At 62.4% G+C, this 25634-nt stretch overlaps 1 protein-coding gene across 8 annotated transcripts in view; it reads right to left on the bottom strand.

Annotated features, from left to right (window-relative positions):
• TNS3 (tensin 3) overlaps positions 1-25634 on the bottom strand; it is a 207626-nt gene that overhangs the window by 65808 nt on the left and 116184 nt on the right. For all 8 annotated transcript variants that reach the window (XM_078059911.1, XM_078059910.1, XM_036102704.2 and 5 more), the window contains 3 exons: positions 15848-15977; positions 15507-15572; positions 14600-14704 (listed from right to left, as the gene is read on the bottom strand). In XM_078059911.1, coding sequence (XP_077916037.1) covers positions 14600-14704; positions 15507-15572; positions 15848-15977 — 301 coding nt within the window. The remainder of the gene's footprint in view (positions 1-14599; positions 14705-15506; positions 15573-15847; positions 15978-25634) is intronic.

The raw sequence follows: 25634 nt of genomic DNA on the forward strand, positions 1-25634 counted from the left end.
CAGGTGGGCATCCGTGAATTCTAGACGTGCGTCTCATGCCGCCGCAACTGTGACTTCTACGTCCTTCTCCCTAAATCCCAATTAAACGCACAGACACCATGACTCAAACAACAAAAAAGGAAGCCAGGAAGGAGCGGTACAGAAGTTCTTCTAATTTTAAATGGGACACTAGGCAAAAGTGCCCATTAATCGCCCTGAGTTAGAACCCCTTGGCCAGCACCACGAGGAAGCGTCTGCACGATGTGGTGAAGGGCAGGAAATCCCCTTGCCTGGGGAGTCCCGAGTACCCCTATCATTATTTTTATTAGCAGGAGCCATCGCAAGAGAATAACAAACGTGTTAAAGCTCCGTGGTTACCGCAGACCCAACACTCTGCACAAGGCCCAGCACTCAGGACATCGGATCCGCAGCTCTGGGGGGCGGAAGGGGGGGCCACTCAGGGGCCTTCCCACGGGCAGCACCGGGATGGGATGCAGACAAACTCCAGCATGGGCTCTCACCTGAATTCCCCACCATGCACACGGATTACAGGACGCACGTTACATCTCCAGGGAAGGAACAGGATCCACATCCGTGAAGCCCCAAGACAGACCCGCCTAAACCTGCGATCCCTTTGTAGGAGCTCAGACCTTCCCAAAGGCACGGGATGTGCCCCCAGACGCACCCACTTGTGATCTTGGGGGGGGGGGGCGTTGGCCACAGGACGAGGGAAGGGGAAGGGGCGTCTGGCCCCCACCCTGTACTCTGAGCAACGTTTCCATCCACTATCACAAGAAAGAACCGGACTGGTGTTTCAGTGGGAGGAACGCAATGGCCTGCATTCCCATCCTGCATTTATGCTCTGTGCCTTCAGCTCATACTGAGACTGTTCCAGCCCCTGGTTCCTCATGTACGAAATAGAGTGATTATCCCAATCTTTAGTGCGGTGGCCAGCAGGCCACAATCACTAAGAAGAGCTCTGTCCACGGTGGATGGAGCCCAGCACTGCCTCCAGGCCTCATGTCCGGCCTGGCCTTGCTGCTCCCAGACCCCAGCACTCACACACCTGCGCCTGCCCCAGGGCCTTTGCTCTTGCTGTTCTCGGCCTCCACTGCTCTCTGTCCTGGCTCCGCCCCCTCCTCAGCAGGGCTTCCCTGGGGGGCTTCCGTCCTCGGCACACCCACATCCAGACACACTGTGTCCCCCACGGGAACACAGGCTCCGGGAGGGCTGGGGGCTTGAGCACCTGTGCCATCCCCCAAACTAGGGAACAGACCCTGGTACCCGGTGGGCACTGAGTAACTAAGAGAACCAGTGTTCGAGCATGTTCTCACACAAGAAAGACTGGGGAGCTGTTCTGGAAAGTTCCTCTACCTTAGTGGGCCAAAGAACTGAAAACACCAACCAGCCCGAAACAAACACAGAGCATCAGGCCTGAGGGCAGAAGCGCCTGCAGCCCCGGGGCCCCCACCGCGAGCCTGGCCCGCGACAGCCGCGGCTCCTGACGCGGCCGGCTGGTCTGCACGCCGCAGAGGTACCCCAGGTCGCCCACACCGAGGCTCCAACACGCCCAAGAACACACACGTGCTTAACGTACAGCTGGCCCAACGTGCCCATCGGCAGGCGGCCGGGCCAGACGCCCAAGGGTCGCCCAAAAGTCCCGGGGCGCTGGCCCGGGTGTGCGACAACGTGGGGGGCACGCAGTGGGTGCGTAACAACGGCACGGTGTCTTTGCCACTCCCGTCTCCCGCGCCGGCCTGCCTTCCCCTTGCTCAAACCCGCACAGCTGAGTCTTCCCACCTGCGGGCGGCCTGCCCCTGCGCCGCCCGCGGGAAAGGACCAGCTCCTCTGCGCGGGGCCGCTGCTGTGCTTCCCGACACCCGGCGTGGACACTGCACTCAGGGGCTCGCGCAGCCGCCTGCCGAACCCTCCCCAGGAAACTAACAGGAGCCTTGTCCCCACTGTGCGGAGCCCCCAGGGGCTTTGCTCAAACCTTAGGGGCACCCTTGTCTAGTGATGGCAGAGGGCCCCTTGGCATGTGGCCGGGGTCTGGAAGACAGGTGGGAAGTATTATTCCAGGGCCCAGGCACAGCCCAGACTCGGGCTGGGGTCCCAGGTCCCCGGTGCCACCACCAACCCCGGGGGTCAGGGAGGGCATGGCCCCTCCAGGGAAGGAGGCTCCGGGCTTCGAAGCTCTGCACTTCTCCAAACCCATCTCCAAACCCAGTCGCTACAGAGTGGCCCCTGTGGGGTGGGTGCGGGGGCAAGGACGGAGAATTCTAGAAGGTGCAGCCAGGGGCTTACTCTGCCTACAGCTTTTCGGTTGGGGACACGGGGACGACAGCCTTCACTGGCCCAGCGCCCCCTGCCCCCAGCCATTCCCCCTCCGTGTCACCTTTCCCTTCTCTCTGCCTCCACCCCTCCACCGGCCAGAACCCAGGGCTCCTTTCAAAAGGAGGCAGCCAGGGCCTAGTTAAAAATCAAGCGAATGTACATACAGCTCTGATTAGGGCTGCATGACACAGCAGGACGGTTTATCATGTGGAAAAGAACAAGAAGGAAGACAACACCGGCAGAGCAGTGCAGAGGCCGCAGACCCCGCCCCAGCCCCAGCCCCGCCCACCTGACCTTGAGGGGGGCGTTCCCACAAGGAGGGAGCAGGCACTCCACGCATTTCAAAAAGAATGCAAGAAAATGGGGGAGACCAAAATATTAACAGATTAAGCCACCCCCACCTGTGCTTACACGTGTGTCAAAAATCAGCCAAAGGGTCGGCTGAACCCCCACTCCGCCTCCTTCCAGGCGGATCTGTGACTGGTTCAGCCGCCTGCTGGTCCCGCTTCCAACAGGAGTCCATTCCAACCAGAGGCCAAACCTGACAGGTTGATTTAGCGCCCTGGACTCCCTTCTGTCTCCCGCGTCCTGACCACGGATCTCACCTGCTACGATCGCGTCAGGCTCGCTTACAAAGCCAGTTCTCATTTCAGAAGAGCTAACAGGGGCCTCCCTGCAAGTCTTCAACGGAGACAAGCGGAAACTGCCGAGGCCTGTCCGCCCGAGGGAACCACGCACTCGCCCCAGCCGCGAGCTGCTAACACAGATGCAAGAGGAGGACTCCGCAGAATCCCTACTGCGCGCTCAGGACAGACCAGGCCGGGGCACGAGGACAGAAGCAAGAGGAGACGGGGTGGCGGGCACATCTCAGGCATCCGATGGGTGGACAGGGGCAGAAGGAGGGAGCAGGATGCGAGGAGGCGCGCGCGTCCAGGGTGGCGGCTGTCAGGGGAGGCTGTGTCCGCAGAACAGAGATGCGGAGATGTCCTCCAACAAACGGGATGACATTCTGAAGACCAAGCCTCTATGTGTGGGGGAGGAGGGGGTGACGCCCCAGGGAGGGAGCTCACTGAATTCCCAAAGCAATGCTGCAAAGCAGGAATCGGAAAACCCGTTTTGCAGATGAGAACACAGAGGCTCACACAGGCTGGACAGCATCGCATGGGAGAGAGCATTCCGGGACGCACCCTGACCTCCGTCCCGCCCCCCAGGTCCGTGCTTCCCAATCTTTGAAGACACTGGAATCCTAAACCAACCGCCTCGGTGAAATTAGCAATTTAATTTAGAAAAGGAATTCGCCTGGATGTTTTCTGTGCAGTTTCCCCCCACACACTGCACTCCCTCCTCGGGAACCGCCTGGGCGCCGTGCTCTCCTCCCTAGCTCCTGACGCGGCTCCTGGTCCGCTGAGTCCCCCATTCCGTGGCTGCTGGGTGGGCGGTGGTACTTCTGTGTCCCCTTGCTAGGCTGCAGAGCGGCGCGCGCCCAGGCAGACCGTGGGCTCCTGTGTCACAGTCGTGACCGGTTCCCTCCTGTGGCGGCCGCAGCCCATGGGGGCAGGAGCCCCTGGGAAAGGGAAGGCTCCCTCCTCGCCCTGACCCACCTGGCTGGGGACGGTCACCGCTGCCTCCCTGCGGCCCACGAGGCTCTCTCCAGCTCCCCTCCACGTGACTCCCTCAGGCCACACAGCCAGACCAACCACCTCATCGCCATGTCCCCACCTGCCCCGTGCAGGTTTCCCAGCAAAGAAGGAGAAAGAGGACCCCGCCCCTGCATCCACCTTCACGTGCAGTCACACACCTCCCGCCTGACCTTCTGGGGCAGAGAGGGGAGGTGCGGAGGGGCACCAGGGGTGATTCGGAGCACAGAAATGTCCTGTATTTTGGCTGTGGTGGGAGTTTGGGGACAGAAAGTCAACTGCAGGCTGAACAGAGTTCGTTTTACCAGAGGTGAGGGATGCCTGGATCAAAACTAGTCGTGAAATCAAGACGAAAAGAAACTCGGTGCACCATGAGCCCAACCTATAGTGGCTCCCTCCCCCCACCTCTCTTCTGGGACCTTCCTTCCTCCTCCTAGACCTCAGGAGGTGCTCAAAACGCTCCTCTCCTTAGGATAACTGATTGACGAGCACGTCTCCACTCCCTTCCAGGCTTTCTGCCACAATCCATCTGGGCTCGAATCCTGATTAAAAATCCTGACCACAGCTGTGTGACCTTGGGTGAGTTACTCAACCTCTCTGACCTCACTTTCCTTATCTGTGCAGAAGTGACCCAGCAAAGGAGAGTTCAAGGAGAGCCCCCCAGAGATCACGGGGGGTATCTCACGAGACCAACACAAAGGTGAACGCTGTCCCTGCACGTCCCCTTCCTGCCCTGGTGACGGATTCCGGAATCAGCTACATTTCGGGCCTGCCTTCTGTGGGCCCAGAGCTTGGGGAGTAAGAGCGTATCTGGTTAAGGAGTAGGCGTAACTCAGCTCAACCGACCTTATCCTGCGGGAATTAAGTTGAAAAACAGATTTTTCATAGAAATCTAAAGTAAAAGCTGGAATTTTAGAATTTCTCCAGAAGTTCCATAAGTCATCGTCTGACCTGACCCAAACTGCCAACGCCGACTGTCCTAAACACCCCCCGGCACGGCCCTACGTCGGAGCGGCTGCCTCCAGCTGTCAGCAGCTGTAACGCGGCGTCCCACGCCCAGGTGGTTAGAGACCCTGTTTCCTGCACCTGCTGCCTGGACTCTGGCCACCAGATGCAGTGGCGGCGATGAGCTGCCCAGCTTTCTATTCTGAGAACGGACCCTGCAGTGACACCCACTTGCGTCCGCACCTCTGGCGTCCGGCGAGTGTCTCGGGGTCCACTGCGTCATACAGACGGTGCCCCCAGATCCCAGCCTCTGGGGCCCAGAGGGCTCGTCACCTAGCAAGGCACCCTGGAGGGGGATGGGCCCAGAGCAGGGGACCGGGGTGAGCAGGTGGGGGACCCCAGGCATCCTCTGGCTCGGAGAGGAGACGCGGGTGGTCTTGGAAGTGTCCCCAGGACGCCTCCTCCCTCGGGGGACTGCGGGGGGCTGTGGGCCGCTCTTCACAAGCGAGAGAAGTGGGTGGCCAGGAAGGTGTCCTTCCCGGGGATTCTGGGAAGCACCAAGTCACCCACGCAGAGACCTGTCTCTCCTCTTGGGCGTGCGGCACCGCAGCCCTTGTAAACCTCTCCCGAAATGAGGTCTGCTTTTATTTTATTCAAACAGGATCCTGCCTCTGTGCTAATTAAAGGCTGCCCTGCATTTATATCGAATTACTTCTCATTCCAGTGTCAATTAAGAGCCAAAAGCGATGACCACACTTAGGCCTTTGAGAACATGACCTCTCATCCCCGAAAGCAGACATGCGATGAGTCTGATATGTCACAGGTGATATGAAAACCACCCTTTTCCTCTACCTTAGCTTCTGTTTTGCAAAAAGCAGCAGATGCGAGGAACCACAGGGGCACGAAAGGAAACCCAGCTTCTCACCCCGGGCCCCCGAAATACTTGCCTCGCGGGACGGGGCTTCTCGGGCTGTGCCTTCTCACCTCGAGAGTGAGCGCTGCCCGGGCCCCCAGACTCAGATCCGAACCCCTCCCGCCCCCGCAAGGCTGGAAGGCGCCTGCAGGAGGAAGGCAGGAGCACCTCGCCTGCCAAGCCGGGCTGTTGGAAATCGCTCCCTCCGGAGCCAAGAGGAGCTCTGGCCAAACGTTCTCTAGAAAGGAGGCAGGCTGTAAATTCTTGGAGAAACGGAGAGTAGGAGGGAAAAAAAAAAAGAGACAGAGAGAGAGCCGGAGCGAAGCATTCCAACCGGGAAGTCTGCGCGGAGCCGCCTCTCCGGGAAGGGGCGCGCCCACCGCAGGGCGCAGCGGCTCGCAGCCAGGGCCGCCAGGACTCCGGGTGCTCCCGCCTGTCCCCGGCCAGGCTCAGCGCACTGTGGCACAGGGCACTGGGGCACGCAGCGCCCCGCCCCCCACGACGGCACGGCACCGCTCCCAGCCCACGCCCCGGCGCAGGCCTGTCACACCCAGGGCGCTTATCTGGGGAGCCTCTGACCCGTTCCCCCGTGGGCACTCCTAACTGAAAACACATTCCAGACCCAGCGGGCCAGGAGAACAGGCGACCGTGGCGGCCGAATCAGGGCTCACCTGGGCCGGGCATGAACCCCCTTCCAAGCCACCACTGCCCTGTCCCTCCCAGAGAAGACGCACACAAGGAAGACGCTCACCCGCGAACCGGCTTCCCTCGGCCAGCCTGCGCTCCACTGATTCCTTCAACCCTGGAGGTCCGGTCTTCCCGGGAGCACCGTCTGTGCCTCTGGTGGTCTGGTTTGCGCGTCTCAGGGAAGCGCCGGGCTCTGACGCCGGTCTATGAAGCCCTGCAGAGGCCACGTGCGCACACACACACACACACACACACACACCCGTGCAACCCGGGCGCACACGCTCCCTGCTTACCTTCCTTCCAAACAGCCCAGCAGCGTGTCCGGGCTGCACCCGGGGGCCCCACTCTTCCATGCAGAAAGCCTTCACCCCCAGAACAGCAGCCTCCCGCGCACGCAGAGTGGAGGTGTGCCTCCCCTGCAGGGCCCCGGCCGCCCTCTGGGGCTACTGCACAAGGTGGAAGACCTTCTGGGCTAAGCTGGGGACTCTGATTCCACAAAAAGGCCAGGGCAATGTAAACACAAGGGCGGGGTTTCGTGCAATCAGGTTTAGTGAAATTTGAACTCTGGAGGCTGAGGAGGCGGAGAACGGGCTCCTCAGGAGCCACACGGCCAGACCTCAGCCTTCCACGCCTCCAGCCCGTGCGGGGAGCCAGCACCAACCTGCCCCGGCTGACGGCTGACAAACCAGGGTCTGAGCACGGCTGGTGTCCCTCAAACTGTCGGCTAGCACATCTCTGCCCGGCATCCTTCCACGCCGAGGCTGTTCCTCCCTTTCCAGCTCCTCAGTGCTCATCACACAGGGCACATCCTGCTCGGTGTCCTTCCACCCCTCCCCTCCCTGGTTCCACCAGATTTCGGGCCTCTGCACCTGCTGCACCAGTTGACGCCCCATCCTGGCTGCGTGGCCGCGTGGTGAGACCTCGCGCTCCTCCCCCGTAAGTGAACAGAACGTGCGCGCGCAGACCAGCACAGCCCAGAGCCCTTACCCGTGTCGCCGCTCCGTCAGCCCGAGGAGGGACACCGCCGGGCGGTCAGCGCAGACGGGGCAGCGCCCACCCCCCACAAACCAGCTCTCACCAGGGAGAAAGGATCCCTTCTATTAGAACGTAACGCACTCTGAGCAAGAAGATCTATTCAACCTGGCGCCAGGGAAGGACACTGACTAATCCACTTGCCGTTGAGGGACCTCAGTGTGCGCACTCCGCAATTACCTCCATCGCTGTCGTCACGGAAAGGACTGGGCACCTAGTGTTTTCTCTTCCAAGAGTTTGCATGGAAAGGAAAGAAATGAGAGCTGGGTGTTCTCCGGAGCGTTTGGGGTCTTGCCAGGTTAGAGCCCACTCTGCATCCGGGTGTGGGCAGGGCCTCCTGCTGGACAAGAACCTGGAGACCAGACCCGCGCAGCTCCAAGCTGAGGCGGTCGTGAGGAAGAGACGAGAGGCTTTGCCACTGACCGGGGGTCTCCTCTCTCCATTTCTGAGGGATGCAAACTGCACACCGATCACATGTTCAGAAGCAAGAATTCCTTCCACGCTGCTCGCTGTCCTCTTCGTGTGGCCCAGGGTGGGTGTCCTTCATGCTTTATAAACGAGCCCGCCGCAAGCCTTCCGGAACGCGTGGCGACTGCACCCGCCTGGCTCGCGGTGTCCACGCAGCGGTCGACATGCGGTCACTTCCCAGCATTCCCGCGTGTGGGTTCGAGGACATGGAGCCATTCGGGCCGTCCGCACCCACTTCTGCAACCACGTGGTCTCTGAGGTTCTGCTGACGTCTGACCGGAAGGCAGCAGGGTGGCTCAGCGTCTGCAAAGGCCTCAAACCTCTTAGCTCCACAGAGTTGTAACGTTGTGCACGGGGTCCCACGTCTAACGCAGAGAGGACGCGGTAGGTTTCCCGACCATCTCTGGAAGCACTTGGTGGGCGGCCCCTCGCGGGCAGGGTGCAGGCAGAGAGACCGTCCCATGGGGAAGCTTCGGGGCTACCCCTGACCAGACCCGACAGGGGCTTTCGGGGAAGCTTCCCTGCTCTCACACCTTGCTTGCTGGGCCCTGCTCCACATCCAAAGACACAGTATCGCTACCGAAGTCTCGCCAGGATTCCCAAGATCGAGGCCAAATATCTGTGGATGTTTGGTCTAAGGGCAGTGAGGACGGATTCTAGTAACAAATGGGTTACATTCAATACTGATTTTAAAAAGACCCTACTGAGTTTTCACAGCATGACTGCCCTCAGAATGTTTCCAACAGGATCCTGAATGATTCCCATTTCCTGTAGTGACGTCCCGGGGACCATGACGCCACGGGGTGTATCGGGCCATGAACCAGCCATTGCTATATGAACATAAAGCAGCAAAAAGTACCTCTCCGCATCTCAGTTTTGGGAGGAAAACTTCCCCGGGGCAGCTGAGCACCATCCGAGACCTGTTCGGCGAGGTGGGCTCTGAGTGTGTGCAGGGGATCCCCGGCCGTGGGCAGGGCAGGCCTGGGGGTCCGCTGAGATGCCTTCTGCTCGTCCACTGGGATCCGCCCTCCCGGCTCCCGCACCTGCCCACCTCCGGCCTCCGCTGGCCTGATGTCAGCCCCCTCTCAGACAGATGCACCTGCCAGCCCGTCACCTACGTGCTAGGCGTCCCCACCAAGAAGGACCCCTCTGGGAACACGGCTGCCCTGAAGCAGGGACTGAGGCAACAGCCCCACAGCTTGGCTCCGAGGAACACGTGTCCTCCATTCGGAGGGCAGAAGCACCGCCCTCGGTGGAAGCCCCCAACTCACACGCACTGAGCAATCTGAGGGTCCCTTGAAGCTCCCAAGGCTGATGCAGGGTCACACACTGCCACCAAAATGACCCCAACTCCAAGAAACGGCTGGATGCTTTGCAAACCATATGCTCTTGCAGTCTGGGCAAGACATGCTAAATATAACTCCGGGAACAGACACACAGGCTCACGCTTCTGCCTCCCACCATCTGCCCTGCCCCTGATGACAGCTTCCAGAACAATAACAGAATAAAACACGGCCATGCCCTCTGTCCTTGGACCTGCAGGGGGAATAAAAGCCTGATTACGTGCAATTACGTGTGTAAAAATCTTGTTTGTTGAAATTTAAACAGGATTCTAACTCTGCACTGTGGCTTCCAGCTGTTAAAGGCAGATCCTGGTCTCCAAGTAGGACTTCACCCCAACGTGACAGATCCAGAAGGCAGGTGGACGGACAGTGGGTAGAGAGGGTCCCGGCAGGGGGATGAATGGGTGGGCAGGTGCCTGCTGGGGAGCCTAGAGCTACAGGACACGCAGCCTGTCCCCAGGGACACCTCACTTCCCCCCCCATCACCACCACGGCCAAGAAGAATCACGCATGGCCGGTTACCTGGGGCAGAGCGGGGGAGGGGCGTGAGGACGCCCACAAGCTGGGGGTGGGGCAGGCGAACACACGTGTGCACCCCAGCCCCACCCCACTCAGGCTCTTGTCCCGCTTACCAAATACTGAGTGAGACCCGGCACGCTTTCCCCGTGTGGGTGGCCTCGCTGAAATGTCCCTGACGTGGCAGACGTGCCCCCACGGGCCCTGCATGGAAGCCACATGAGAAAGGGGCGCCCTTCCTATTACTGGCGGGACAGAGACCGGGTCTCCCCGCGGAGGACCCAGAAGGACGGCCTCCGGGCCTGATGTGCGCTTCCTTCACGCAGCCAAAGCGCGTGGAAGGGAAGGCATGCAGGAATCGATGGGACGTGATGTGGTAACAACGTGTCTGCAAGAGTTTCCGGAAGGGGGACAGGGGACAAAGCCGTCACCATGCCACACGCGGGGCAGGGCCGTTCCCACTTTCCAGGTTTTTTCCAAAGCCGGTGTGTTTCTTTAATTATCAGCGTTTTTGTGTTTGACATATGAGAGCTGAATGACTCCACCTTCATTTCCCAGCTCGACGTTAATTCCCACGCAAAAACCCAGGACCGCACACGCCTGCCTTCAATGGCCAGAATCCAACCTGAGAGTCTGGGCAGTCGACATCCGAAGTGTTGCTTGCCCTTTCCCTGTAGCAGATGTCCTGGCCGTCCTTTGAGAGGTCAGCGGGCCCCGTGACAATCCCAACACCGCGCTCCAGGGAAGGATGTGGGGCCGGGCAGGAGCCCCCCGCCTGGCACGGAGCAGAGCCAGGCCTGCCGACTCATCTGCCAGATTCCAGCAGACCCTCCTTCTGCTAAGGGGTCAAAGATCCAAAGCTTGCTTGGGTTTCCAAACATGAGAACCGAACCACAGTTTCTGAGCCACCAGATGGGGAACGTGGACCGCAGTGCTCCCTGGCCAGCTCCGCACCCTGCGGCCACACGCCTCCCGACCAGCAGCCCTCCCAGGCTGCATGCGAGGGCAACAGGACCACATGGCACTGGAAAGGTGCCGGGCATCCGAATCCTCTCCCGCCGTCTTGTCGCAGCCACTGTGGTCGCCTGGGGGCCATGTCCGAGCCGGGGGGCACTGCAGATGAGCCCTTGGCAAACGGCAGCAGAACCCAAGCCCGGGGTGCGGCGGCCCCATCTGTGTGCCCGCAGATCAGCAATGTTCTGTCTGTGGCCCGAAACTCACCGGTGGGTCAAGGCCAGGACCTTGGAGGTCAAGGTGCATGGCAAGGCTTCGTGTCACCCGTGGGCTGCGCCGGAAGCTTCCCTGCCCCTCACCCCAGGGTCGAATCTGGGGCAGTCTTACTTGTCCACCTCCTGGGTAGGAGGCTGCCACCGACCACCCAGGATCACCCTGAGTCAGGCCCCATCCGTTCTTGCTGTCGCCCCCACCCCCCTTGCAGATCCCGACGGCTCTCAGGACACCCCCGCGCCGTCTTCCCGGGCCCCCCAGCCAGGTCGCCGGTCATCCGGAGGACAGCAGTCTCGGCACGACAACCCTTCCTGATGGGACAGGCCTCCCCTCCCCTTCCCCGGTGTCTGCTGCTCCGGTCCCAGGGTGTGCGGCCCCCCACGCCCTCCCGCACCCCTGCCTGCGAGAGCCTCCTCCCCTGTGACTCTCCCCAAGGACAGGCTGAGCGGCAGCTTCTCTCGCATACCTTCCTACTTCCCGGCCCACACTCCAGCTCCAGCACCTGGGGCCTCCTATGGAGACTGCTCGGGGACGCAGGTGGGGGCAGAGAGGGCCACTCCCACCCACAGCTCGCAGACACGTACACACGCGTGTGGTGTATCGTGTGCAGACACACGCACACACACGCACACGTACACACAGATGCTCACGTACACACACCCACACACGCCTCCCCCACCGAAGGCCTGCTCGTCCTCCTCTCCCCGAGCTCCTCCCGGGGCGCAAGCCTGGCCCGCACAGGGACACCAGACCTCTAGGGCAGGCGGATCATGTGCGCGATGATAGGAACGAACGTGCAGAGGGCGAGGGGATCTCTGGGGTGATCTCACTGAAATGGGCCATTTTACAGGTCGGGGAAAGGGAGGCTCAGGAACGAGCAGAGACCCCCCCCCACCCTGTGGACAGGGCAGCAGGACCGCAGGTCCCCCCGCCCCCGCCCGCACAGAGGCCCTTGCGGCTGTCGGCACTGAGATCTGCCGTCACCGGCCCCGGGGGCGGGGGGACGCTCCAAACTCAGGGAGTCCTGCCAGGGCAGTCCTCTACACGTGACACTTGGTGACATTTGGGGATGGTGCACCCGCGTACTGCTGAGCGACATCAGAGTGACAGTGACAGAAAAGCCACCAGGGTCTAGGGCACCACAGCCCACCACCCCAGGTCCTCCCTGGCGTGCCCCGGTTTCATCCTGCCGCGGTGACTGTCCAACAGCGCAGGGAAAATGGGGCCCACGTGCCCTCCCACAGCCGCCTCGGGGCTCCACAGACCTTCACCGACCCCATGCCAGGCCAGCGCCTCCCCAAGCTCCGGAGGAGGTGACACCGTTATGGGGCCCTGTGACCTGCAGGACTGCTCGGGGGTCACTCAGCAGCTCTGGCTCAAAGACTACTCCCCGTGCAGAACAGGGAAGGGCACAGAGAGGTCAAGGGACTTGTTCAAGGCCACACAGCTCGCGTGGAGAGGCAGGAGGTGCACCTGGGTGACCCACGCTCCCCCTGGATGGGACGGTCCTGGTCACCGGGCCCAAAGGGCACGGCCCCACAGGAGCCTCGGAAGAAAGGAGACGGATTTCAAAAACACAAAAACACCAAGTAGAGTCGATCACCGTCATTTTGAATCCACGTCTGCTAATTCACCTACTCACCCAGAATTGTTATCTCTAACCCCAAATCAGCTCGTGGCATTTTGGTGGTCACTCAGTGAGGTGCGCAGAGGGGCCCCGACTCAGAGCCGTCCCATGAGCATGTTCCCAGCTCCCACACCATAAATAAGCATCCTCCAGCCTCCAGTCCTATTGCATGTCACAGGTTTTGCATTTCTGTGCTTTTTGTTGGTATTTCTGCTGTTTAAAATGACCCCCAAGGGCAGTCCTGAAGGGCTGTCCGGTGTCTAAGCAGGAGAAGGCCGTGGGTGCCTTATGGGGAAAATACGTGCATCAGAGACACTTTGCTCGAGCGTGAGTTCAGTGCTGTCAGCCGTGGGCTCGCAGTGTCAACAAGACAGATTAAATCCGGTGTCTGGAGACAGACCACAGGTGTGATGAAGTTATCCACTGATGCGCTTACAAAAATGCTGTGACTCGAGGCTCACAAGACCCCGACCCCGTATCCCCCCCGCCCCGAGAGCAAAGGCCAATGTTTGCTAATTCAGTGTCACGGAGAATGGGGGGATGGCGGTCCCACAAGGCAGGCAATGCCCCCCACTGCTCCCGGGCCAGGCCTCCCAACAGGACGCTGCAGGCCGCCTGCTGCCACCACCCACCTGCTTCGGCGGAGAAGCCTATCCCTGAGTTGCGGCACCTTAGGACAGGCTGGGAGGCGTGCTCGCACACCCAGTCCAGCAAGGCACGGGTTAATAAGGAACAAGACCGACAGGGGGTGGAGAAGCACAGTGGGGAGATCTGCTGACTGGTCCCTGTCCCCACTCCCCACCGCATGCATGGGGCTGCCCCGCCCGTTCCAGGGAGCAGCGCCCCAGACGGGCCAGCCCAGTGCAGGAGACGCTGACGCCTGCCCGGCACCCCGTGCCCCTAACAAACCTCTCTCTGCTCATACTGCGCAAGTGGGACTCTGTTCTCTGCAGGCCCCATGCAGCCTGGGCACCAGCGAGGGCAGGGGTGTTCGCTGCAGGAACGAGGCTTGCACTGAGGGGCTTTGGGGTCAGCAGGCTGGGACGTGAGTCCAATTCCCCCTGCGTGATCTCAGACCCATGTCCCCGAGCCAGCCCCCCACGGCTCTCTGCTCAGGACAGGGAGCGCCCCACATGCTACGGAGAGAGCAGCCGGCCCCCCGCCGCCCGCCAGGACCCCAGGCCCGGGAGGAGAGGTGTGACTGCCCCCCGCGAGGACAGGAACTGCTGGTCCACATGCACACCAGACGCCCCTCCCCAGACACCCTGCAGGCCCCATGACCCACGAAGTGGGCTTGGGTGGTGTTCTCTCCCCGACACCTTCTGGCTTTTGTACATCTGCATGAAACCAATTTGACAAGGAGCTTTTGGTTTTCTCTCCCAAATCAGGCCCCACCGTGGGATGGTTGACAGCATTCCTGGCGGCCAGGGAGAAGGCCCCAGTCCTTCCTCGGACCCACATGAGGTGGCTTCTATGATGGTACCCGGGGCCCGAGGTGTTTGTCCCGTGGGCGAACATGTTAGGTGAGGCGGTCCGAGGAGCCCATAAAACCAGCACACCAGGATCACAGCAACCTCTACAAAACCAAAGCACCCGCTGCCCAGGGACCCAGGACAGCTGGGAGGCCACCTGGGAACAGACGCTCGGCGCTCCGCACACGATCGGGAAGCCGGGGAGGAAGGCGGAAAACGGTCCTTGGCAACATGCAGACAAGCACGAGCCGCACCACCCAAATTCCAAGCCTGCTTCTCACAGGCTCCCCCAAACTCACAGCGCTGGGAGGGGGGCTCTGAGCCCCGAAAGAAGGCAGGGTTTCTGGCACCCAAGCCGACCACGGGCAGGCCGCCTTCTCTAGCCCTCCCCTGCCCCGGGCGGCAGCCGCCAGACATACCTTCTCCACCGGCACTCAGGCTCTCGTACGAGTCCCAGCGGATGAGAGGGTCTGCGGTGTTGAAGTCCACAATCACGCCGTGGTCATTGCGCAAGTGTTCACACCCTGCGTGGGAGGAGGTGTCTGTCACAGCCCAAGCAGGCCGCGTGCACCAGAGCCAAGACCCACATGTCTGCGCCCCCCAGGCCTGGCGCGGCCACAGGACAGGTGGTGCTCGTCTGCTGAACAAACTGGACGAGACCACAGTCAGCTTGGCAGGAAGCAGAGGGGACGCGGGTGCCCCGGCCGCTCCGGGCTCCCAGACCCACGCGCCCACCTGCCGACACTCTGGGAAAGCTGGTGGGGCTCTGACCTCACAAGCCTTGCCCTTAACCGTTAACTGAATCAGGTCACTGACCTCAGAGGGAAGGGGACTACCTTCCCCAGCAATGAAAGCCTGAAGGAAAACGTTCACGCATATGGACCTCGCGGTAAAAAAGAACCATTCCCCTTGACGATAAAAGGGCAGATTTCTCTTTCGGTGTATTTTTAGAAAGCAGGAGAATCTGTTTTGCACATACATATTTGCAGTCGACTGTGCTTCTAATCCTCTTCAAAAACATTTGATTCTTTGTCGGGGGAGAAGTAAACATTCAGCATGATCTCCTGGACTGAGGGACAGACATCCAGGGACGGAGGGGCTGGGCCCTTCCTCGGGCAAAAGTCTAGCCATTTCTGGGGTCTTACTGATGCACCAGGCCCTGCTGTCTCCAAGCCACCCCCACCCCCTGAAAGATAGCCTGTTATTGAAATAACTGTTATGACAATTTCCCAACATGCACAAAGGCGGGGGACTGGACGGGGCCCCCACGGGACCCACCACCCCACCGGGTGAGCACCGGGCCCCGGCATTCGGCAGGCTGCCTACCTTGAATCTTCTCGGGAGTGGCGGAGAAAAGCAACTCAATCTTGCCGTTATCAGGAAAACGGTCATCTGAGAAAGAAATCACACATCGGCAAGTTCAGAGAGGCAGCAGCGAAAAAGCACGGACGAACGTCGTGCTTCCAGCCCCGCAGGACAGCACCGCGCCCCTGCAGCGGCCAAGTTCCACCGCTTCTCCAGAATGTTCTCTGGACCACGGCTCCGCGTTCTGGAAAACCGGTACCGAGCTGTGAGCAGGTTCGCCGTATGGGGCGTGGGGCGAACAGGGGCGGAAACGAACAAGGACCCGCGTCCCTGTGTCCCCGCCGCTGCCGGCCAGCCCTCACCTTGGCTCGCGTTGTCCAGATCCTCCTTCCCGAACACGAGTCCGTAGCCCTGAACGGCCCCCGTGTGAAACTGCAGGCGGAAAATCACATCGCGGGTGGCCGAGCGGTACTTCTTGTGATAGCACTTGACCTGGAGTGGAGAGCGGAAGGCCGAGGGCCAGCTGTTGGGCGGGCTGGGCACAGGCCGGCCGGCCTTCCTCCCTCCGACGGACCCCAACCCTGCAGACAGGCTGCCAACGTCACCGCTGCTTTGGTGCTCCCGCGGGACCTACGCTCGGGAAGGACACGGCCTCGGTCGTCAGACCAACGCACGTGAACTTGCTTTTGGAGGAGGAGGTCTGCGGGATGGAGTCCTGTGGCCCCGTTTTCCTAGCTTCTAAAAACGCCCCATGGAGAGGATTTTCCCTTTGTCTCAATTCTCTATGTTTCAATTTAAAACCTTTTTGTTTTCACAAGAGAAGTAGCCGGTCCTTACGGTCTGTGGTATGCCAAATGATGACGTGCAGGCTAGGATTTAAAGAGCGAGGGGGATGCGGTGCGGAGGAGGGAGAGACGGCGGGGGGACAGGGGGGGTGAGGCCCCGGGATTTAAATCCCCGAGCCAGGTCATCCCATGTCCTGGATGCTCATTTGAGACCCGCCCCGGAACCACCACGGGGGAGATCTGAGCCCAGGCTGTGCACTGCAGCCCCAGGGCTGGGGGTGCACTGGGTCCCCGGGTGCGGCTCAGGCCTCCGGGGTGATGCGCTCATGTGCAGAGTGGAAGCACCCCTTCTGGGCACGCGGCACTACTGGGGAAGGACGGGCGGGCGGGCAGAGACCCTGTCATTTCCCACCTTTACATGGGGGCCTTCCCTGCCCAAGGGGGAAAGTGGACGCAGGGGCCACGGGGAGGGCTCGCAGGAGAGGATCCTCGCCAACCGCCCCCCGTCCCCCCGGCCACAGCAGGGCAGGGGCTCCTTTCCAGGGTCCCCAGGGGCCCAAGGCCGGAAGCGGGCTGGATTCTGTTCTCAGACAAGCAGAGTGTGGGCGGCTGGTCCCTGCGCTGTGCCTGCCCAGCAGGGAGGGGAGGCTGGAGGCCGGGGGCTCTCAGAGGCCGCCACGCTCACGACAACGACTTTTCTAGGGCAAAGATGGGCTTCAAACATCTGGTGCATCAGAAAGGTCAACGAGAAGCAGCCGCTCAGGCTGGGTCCAGACCAGCGGTGCAGGAGAATGCCCCAGTGGAGGTTCTGTATGGCTGCCCAGAGAGACGCTCCCACAAAGGAAAACTCAAGCCCCAGGAGCCCCCGGGAAATGTGCCCTCTGGGCAGAGGCTGGGGTTGTTTACCTTTGCGCTTTGTGTGTACCTTGCACAAGGAAACGGTCTGATAAATACAGGAGAAAATGTAAATAGCCCGTCTGGGGAGTGTTTGGTGTTGACAAACATGCTGGGGCTGGCTGGTGCGAGCGGGGGCCCGGACTCAGGCCTGGCCTCCAGGCCCACAGCATCTGCAGCCAGCCAGCAAGAATTCTGGAGAAATGGGAAAACTGTTGTTTGCTTTCAGCAGCAAACGGACCTTCAGCCCCAGGGTCTCCTCCTGCAGCTGCGTGGGGTCTCTGACCTCTCAGGGGGGCCCGACCGAAGGCCGGCCTCTGGGCTTCCTTCCAGAACGTGCCGTGTGCGTCTCCCCACCCCGCGAGCCCTCACCTGCGCTGACCCCGCTGACCCACGCGGACTGCAGAGGAGACACCTCCAGGGTGGGGCAGGGCCCCCAGCGCCCCCATCTCTCCAGGAGGACAGGGTGACACGCAGAGAAGGGGGGTCCGGGCTCACGCCGGTCTGGTTCTCAAAACTTCGTAAATGCCGGGGGAACCCAAGCCTGAAGCCGCAGTACCGGGCGCTCCATCCTGAGGGCTCCATCCAGCCCAGGCCAGCCCCCGCGGTCACCCGGCAGGAAGGAGCGGCCCCGCCAAGTGTGGGCGCCGGGGTCTATGCACAGGGCCCCGGATGCCCCCGAGCCACTGCAGGGGCAGGCCAGCGCCCCGACCACAGCCCTCTCTCTGGGGGCCTTCCTCCCGCCCCAGTGAACAGACTCGTCCTGCAGCTGGCTCCTGAGGGACAGCTCATCCCCACCTGGCATCCCCAGGCCGGGCCCACCTTCCGCAGGGACGCGAGGGGCTCCCTCTGCGGCTCACCGTGACTCATCACAGCTGCTCCACACAGACCATGGCTCAGAGCCACGAATTCCAGCCACTCCACGTGGCCGGAAGCGGTGGCGGCCGAAGTCACCGCGCTCTGGGACAACGGAGGGTCAGGGATGCGGGTCGCCCTCCCCAGGCTGCCCGGGGCCGATCGCCCTGGGACACAGTCACCTCCCCAGGCCGAGTGTGACTCTGGTGTCCGCAGAGTCCTGGTTGTTCCAGGACAAGGGCTCAGACGGAGGAGTGGCCGATCCCACTGACACAGAGCAGCGGCCCGGCGCAGACGCACGCTCTCCCACAGGGTGCCCGCGGGGTTCTCACAAGCATGCTGGCTGACACCCCAAGTCGCCCCACACACCTCCGTTCGCCGCACACTGAGCTGCTCTGCCCACAGATGGGCCGGCACCTGCCGTCCCTCCAGCCCGGCCATCCATCGGGAACGCACGCCAGGTGTCTCCCGAACACACACACCACAGGCGCGACCACACACGAGCTCCGGGCGGCCACCGCCCACCCGGCAGCTCCGACCCCGAGGCGGGATCGACCCACCGTCCAGGAGCCCCCCTGGGGGTACCTGACACCCCCTGCCGAGCCGGGAACCATTCACCGCCCGAGCCAGCAGACCTGGTTAGCGCCGGCGGCCAGAGGCCAGAACCGCGCTCTCCACACTCGGTGGAAAGAACCGTCGGCAGCTGCTTGACGAGAGCGCCCTGATGCCCCCTTTAGGTCTAACGCATGCCCACACGACGGGCGAGCCCGAATGCCCACACCGTCTGCTACGCTGTCAGGGGCCGGAAGCCTCTGGAGAGGGGGCGTCGGAGGCGAGACCCCTGCTTCCTTCAGTCTTGCTGCAACAACCCAGACACCGGACACCTCCGCTCGGCCTCGCTGTCTTAGCATAAAAACCCGCCCGGGCCCTTGGGGGGCACTGAGTGGTCAGCACTCGGGAGCACGGCCCACCCGGCCCTCGGGGGCCCTCGCGCGTGACGGAACGCCCACTCAAACGAGTTCTGACCCATCTGGCGGGTGCGCTAACAGCCCTGCCTGATCCTTAGCCGCACGGGTGTGTTTTTACTTCAAACTCTCCAGCGACGAGAGAACAGCGCCTTGGACCAAGGGGTCGAGGCTTGAGGACGCAGCCCCGGGAGCACCTGCGCCCAGGTCAGAGGTCAGCCCGCAGGTGTCACCCTCCCCTCCCTGCCACCAACCCTTGTCCGTGGCAGCTCCGCCTCATGGCCACCTCCCCCCAAACCATTCGAACTCCCGCCTGCTTAATACAAATAGCAAAGGAAGCTCCGTGCTCCCCACCAGGTAAGAGAACCACCCCCTTCCAACCCCCTTTGCTGGTGGCCCCGTGGCTGTCCGGAACGGCCGTGAGGAACGCGCGTCCTCGGAGCATGAGCTACAGCCAAACACGGAGACGGAAAACTCTGAGAGCTAGCCCCCCAAGTCCAAACCCCCGCATCGGCCCACGCCCACACTAACCACGATTTCAGAAGATCGGAATTCATGCCCAAACCCACGGAGAGGTCAACAGGCACCAGCCACGAACGAAAGCATAGCCACCACGGAGCTAGGGCCACGGGATGACTGAGACCCCGCCCGGGTGCGGGAGAGCGTTGGCACAGGACGGGAGAAAGGCGTGCGCACAGGAAGTCACGGGCAGCACGGGGACGGGCACACGGAGGTCTGGAAGAACCACCTGCCAGAGAACAAGAGTCCACGGCGGGAGCGGAGGATGCTTCCAGAATGCCCCGAGCAGGAGGGCGCCGACGACGGTGCTGTGTGTGTTTGCAGCCGCTCCCTGAGCAGGCGTCCCCTCCATTGAGAAGCTGGGTCACGGCAGCGAGGTCACAGAACCTCGCAACCACGAGGACGAAATGTGAGCGGCCACGGGGTGTGCACTGCGGAGGCAGCAAGACCAGGCACGCCGGGCGGGAGAGTGTTTACAAGCCCATCAAGGCCCTGGACCCCGGCCAGGTTCCCGCTGCGGCTGCGCCCACAGCATTCCTCAGCGAGGTTACATAACGGCCCGGCTGCGCTCATGAGGGCTCTGCCCTCCTCCCCGAGGACAGCGTGTTTACTGAGCACCTGAGGCCCTGCCCTGTGGAGGGGCGGACCTGGGAGATGGGGGGGTCAGTGGTGCAGACGGAGGGCGAGGGGGCGGGCTGGCCGTGTTCAGGGGGTCACACGGCAGGTGGATGCTGCCTGGGCCTCACCAGGAACAGCACCACCACGAGGCCCCGCGTTGAGGGGACGACAAACGGAGCCCCACTGTCCCCAGCAGGTCCCCAGCCCGTCAGAGCCCACGCAACCCGATTCCCGCAAAGGGAGCCCCTGTTATCTCAGCTAACGGCTCTCAACACCGCATCCCGGGGGAGGAAAGGGGCAAATCTATCTGCGTGCACACCCAGTGAAAGGAAGGAGGGGAGCACGCAGAAGACGAGCTGCCTTCTAGAAGGATGACGACCCAAGACAGGGAGTCAGCACTGGAGCAACCCCCACCCCCCCACCGCCCTTCCAGAGCAAACCCCGGAGAACCCAGAGAGAACCCTCTGCTGTTGGCAGTAAACCTACAAAAGCCCTCTCTGCTCCTTAGGCTCCTTTCCAAGTCACCACTGTTGCCAAATTCCGAGAAAGGAGGATGCCTGCGGACGTGGGCCTGGAGGAGCAAAGGCCCCGTAAGCTATTCTCCACACGCAGCTCCCTGGAGCTGAGGTTCGCCCGCGGGCTGACTCTGCGGAGGGGCGCACGGAGCCACCCCATGGCAGCATGTGGGGGTGGGGCAGAGCCACGGTGCCCGGGTCTCCAGCGGCTCACGGGGAGACGGGAGAGGCGGGACACAGGAAGCCAGGGCCTGCCTGCACGGGAGGAGCGGGGGGATTCACGCCCCTCTGGGACGCCCCACCAACGTCGGGGAACGTTCTGCAGCATCTTCCTCCCGTGATGACCCCCGACGTGGATTTCGGGGGGGGATCCAGAAGCCGCAGGGTTCAGGGCGGCAGCACAACGTGGACCCCACAGATTATGACCCGGGTGTCAGCGAGACCCTGACAGTCCTCCGGGTCAGCCTCGCCTCTGACACCCCAGGATCCTCCACTCTTCCCTCGGTGCACGAGTCACCCGCCTGCTCATCTCACCCACAACAGGAACGTAACTCTCGGGAGCAGGATCCGCGTGTGGCTCCCTTCCCCGTCCCACGGGCACATACAGCAGTGCACGCGCCCACGCGGTGACCCATCAGCACCCAAGGTTCCCGACGACCCGCGGGACTTGACGTCACTGCTCATCTTGCTGGGATGGGTTTGCTTACTGCACACGGGTGTTATGGGCTGGATCATGTCCTCCCCGCCAACTTCAAATGCTGGGGCCTAACCCCCAGGACCTCGGACGGGCCTGTATCTGGAGACAGGATTCTTACCAAGAGGTGATTAAGGTCAACGAGGCCACTAGGACGGGCCCTGCTCCGCTCTGGCTGGGGTCTTGCAAGAAGAGGGGGTCAGGACACAGACACACACAGAGGGACGACCACGTGAGGACCCGGGGAGGAGACAGCCATCTGCATGCCCAGGAGACTGCCCCCCTCCCCGCCGCGTCCAGATCTGGGGCGTCCAGCCTCCAGCACTGGGGAGAATGGATGTGTGCTGTTTAGGCCCCAGTCTCTGGAGCTTTGTTAAGGCAGCCGGGTGGGGGGAGATGCCTGGGTGGCTCAGACGGTTAAGCGTCTGCCTTCGGCTCAGGTCATGATCCCGGGGTCCTGGGATCGAGCCCCGCATCGGGTTCCCTGCTCTGCTAGGAGCCTGCTTCTCCCTCTCCCATGCCCCCTGCTTGTGCTCTCTATCTCTCTCAAATAAATAAATCTTTAAAAATAAATAAACAAAGGCTAGCTGGGAAACTAACACAAGAGGCTCAAGCTCCTTTCAGGTTTCTCGAGACAGATCACTGAACTGAACCCCTCGGGGAGTCGTTTCTGTGATTGGCACAAGGACACATCACCCCGTGTGATGGAAAAATACGCCCTCCTGGCTACAACCCGCATCGTCCTCCTTCCATCTGATAATGTGGTGGAAAGTGCAGCGTGTACGAAAATGAATCGTAAACACAGGAAGCATAAATCAAACAATCTTCCGACCCTAAAAATACTCTGGGGTAGGAAAGCACAAAGGTGCAGGAAGGGGGTGGTGGCACCGAGGTGAGCGTCTCCCGTGAAACCAGCTGGGGGATCTTCTCGGCCGGCTTTTCTAGTGGAAACAGAAACCCGCCGACGGCCCACGGGCACCGCACAAAGCGTTCACTCCGAGCCCCACAGCCACGGGACGCCTGAGCACTGGCGCTGTCCCGTTCCACAGCCACTCACGCACGGTGGCTTCCGCCTGCACCGCCCAGGGCCCCTGGAGCTGCTGTCCCCGCTCACCCGGGAGGCCAGGGCCCCAAGAGCAGGCTCATGAGGCGGCCTGTGGTGGAGACGTGGCCCGCCAGGCTGCAGGCCCGTGGCCCGAGCCAGGGACCCTTGCCTCAGGTGTGGGCCGGGACCGTAAGGTGGGGACGGTGGCATGCTGGGCACGGGGGCCACGCCCACCGACACGCAGAGTGACCGCTCTGGAGAGAATGGACAAGTCGCCGGCCCTGCACTGAGGGCCTGGCATTCTCGAGAGGAGCTCACAGGGACGCCTACAGATGAGAGATCGCAGGACAGCCAAAGGGAGGTGGCACGGACACCCCACATCTGCTGGGGGGACCCGGAGGAAGGGGATGTCGGGTTACCTGCAGAACGTGACAGCTAGCACAGCCTCTCTGGGGACAAAGGATCAAGGGGGCTGGCAACCCTCGGACCCCGCTCCCCAGGGAGGACACTGGGCCACCACGGAGCACCGCTGTGCTCAGACGGGGTGACGGCTCTGGGGACTCGCGGCGGCAGCCCTGGGCGGAGGACACGTGGGTGGGCGGCTGCACTTGGCAGTGGGGGTCGGGACACACTCGGGTGCAGAATCTCTATCACTGATGGCACGTGGGGCAGACAGCAAGTGCACACTCAGCATCTGGGGGGCTTAGGGGGTCCCAGGAACCAGCACAGGGGAGGCTGGCGGGCTGGCAGACACGAGGGACCTGGGGCCCAGGCGCGCACAAGTGAGCCAGGGGTAGCTTGGACCTGCAGGGGAGACGGGGAGTGGGAGGTGTGCTGAGGGGTGAGAGCCAGGGGTCAGCAGCTCAGCTGGCTGCAGGCGAGGGGCCCGCCAGGCTCTGAGGGACGGCCAGGAGCACAGCGGGCTGCAAGCCAGAGACCGGGGGAAGAGAAGTCTCCGGCAAAGACAGGGGCATCCGCCAGGGTAGGGTCTCTGGGTGGTGGCCAGAGGCCAGGGGACAGGAGGAGGAGACCCAGAGAGATCTGGAAGGCCGGGCAGGCGGGAGACCCGCACCAGCACAGTCTCGTCCCCTCCCCTGCTCCCTCCCCGAAGCCCCCACCCCGCCTGTTCCATCTGCACTCCAGGCCCCGAGGTGAAGCACACAGGGGCGAAAGGAACCCCGGACAGGCTCCCACGTTCCTGGGGTTGGCCCGCCCCAACCCGTCCTCCCACCTCCTAACACTCGTGTCTGGCCCCCGCGAGTCCCCAGAGCAGGGTTCTCGCTGCCATTCATCCCTTGTTCCCTGTGACCGTGGGCCTGACCCCCGACGACACGGTCTGTGGGCCACGCGGCACAGAGCCTCAAGGACCCGTGAGATCCCACGGCCCGTTATCAGCCGCAGAGCCCGCTCCGGACCATCCCGGCTTCCGGCCCAGCCAGGCGTCCTCGCCACAGGGACCCAGGGGCCCCACGCCTCTTTCTGCACCTCACACACCTCATACGTGCAAGCTGGGAACGAAGTTTCCCGAGAAGGGCCATCGGATCACCCTTTCGGACTTCCTGCCGTAGCAAAGGAGGCCCCGGGAAGAGCCAGATGCCACACAGAGTGCCCTCCCTGCTGCTCGACCAAATCCAATTCTAGGTAGACCTGAGAACCACGTGGGCCACACACACGCAGTGACAGGCACCCTTCCTGCAGCTCGGGGCCCAGAGGCATCCTCTGTGTCTGAACACAGCGCGGGCAACAGCATCCCAAACGCACAGGACAGCGTCCGGCTGGAGGGGCCGCGTGTCCGCAAGCTCGCTGCGTGCCCAGGGCTGGCTCCCAGCACGTGGGCGCCAAGTCCACGGGCCTCCCGCCGCGCCCCCCCCGCCTCCCCTCAGGACCCGCCACCCAACTCCCGAAGGCCACACCGGGCCACCTCCAAATGCCCCCACACCACCTGCTCAGAGCACAGGGCAGCTGACCTGCTCCAGACGTCTCCTCAGACCTCGAGGGGTGTGGCAGACACACAGGAAGGCGCTCAGGCTGGGGCCTGCAGGGGAGCGGGGCTTCCAGGGGGGAGGCCAAGCCCCCACCCACACTCACCAGTGGCCTCACCCCACACCAGCTCACCTAATCCCCCTAGCCCCGTGGAGGTCCTCACGTAGCAGAAGGGGGGCCTCAAGCGCACGGAGGCAGAGTGACCTCTGAGGCCACCCGGATCCTGCAGGCTGCAGACCTGGTGGGCACCTGGATGCGGGGCTCAGGGCCAGTCCCCGGGGAGCACGGCCACTCCCCACGTGCTACCGCTCACGCACACCTTCAGGCCGCCCGGCTTTCCACCAAGGCCAAGTTCTGGCCCCTCCACCCGCCCCCGCTCCTCAGGCTCGCGCTCCTACACGGTGACCTCCAGGGTAAGCAGTGTGGTCCCAGGACCCTGAGAAGGGCCTCAGGAACACCAGCTTTCCCACGAGAGAACCACAGGCATCCAAGCCTTCACAGTCTGCTTCGACCTCCCAGGACAATGAATCGCCCCCAGGACGTCTGAGCGCCCCCAGCAAGCCTCTGGCGCCTCGAGGCCTGGGGACCGTTGTGCTCCCAGCCTGGTGCCTGCACCCCCTCACAAGTCCCTTCCGCCTGAAGCCGCCCGCCTGCCCGCCTCACCCAGCATGGCCCATCCTGGGATCCCTCTCCCACAGCAGGTCCGCCGCCCCCACCAGGCTCCTCCGGGACAAAGATGTCACCCTGTCCCTCCCTTCCTTCCTGTGCTAGGGCCCCACACAGAGACCTAGAAAGCTCAAAACATTCAAAACAGGACAGTTGCGTAAGTAAATTCCCGGTACGGAAGGAAGGAGGGAGGGGATGGGGAAGGGAGGGGAGGAGGAAGGAGGGTGGAAGGAGGAAGGAGGAGGGGTGAGGGCCCCAGGCCACTGGACTGGCCACCCCACTGCCTCACGAAGACCCTGCAGCCACCAGCCCACAATCGGGGGGTGGGGGAGGCTCCCCCGTGCTTGAGAGTCACCTTCCACATCTTGGGGCTTTGGCCACCTCCCTGGGGTCCTCGCAACAGGGAGCACCCATCCTAGAGACGCCGCCTCCAGAAGCGGGTGCACGTCCTATCAGCATCCCTGCTAGCCTCTCGTGGCCTCTCTGGGTCCCTTGGCCTCCCTGAAAGCTGGAACACTAGACCCAGTGCACGGAGCTGTCCAGCATACAGCCGGTGCCCAGTAACGGCTCAGCCCGGCGGCCAATCATCGGGTCCTGGGAGATGCGCCCA

This window comes from Halichoerus grypus, chromosome 12 (assembly GCF_964656455.1).
Source record: "Halichoerus grypus chromosome 12, mHalGry1.hap1.1, whole genome shotgun sequence".
Lineage (NCBI taxonomy): Eukaryota > Metazoa > Chordata > Mammalia > Carnivora > Phocidae > Halichoerus > Halichoerus grypus.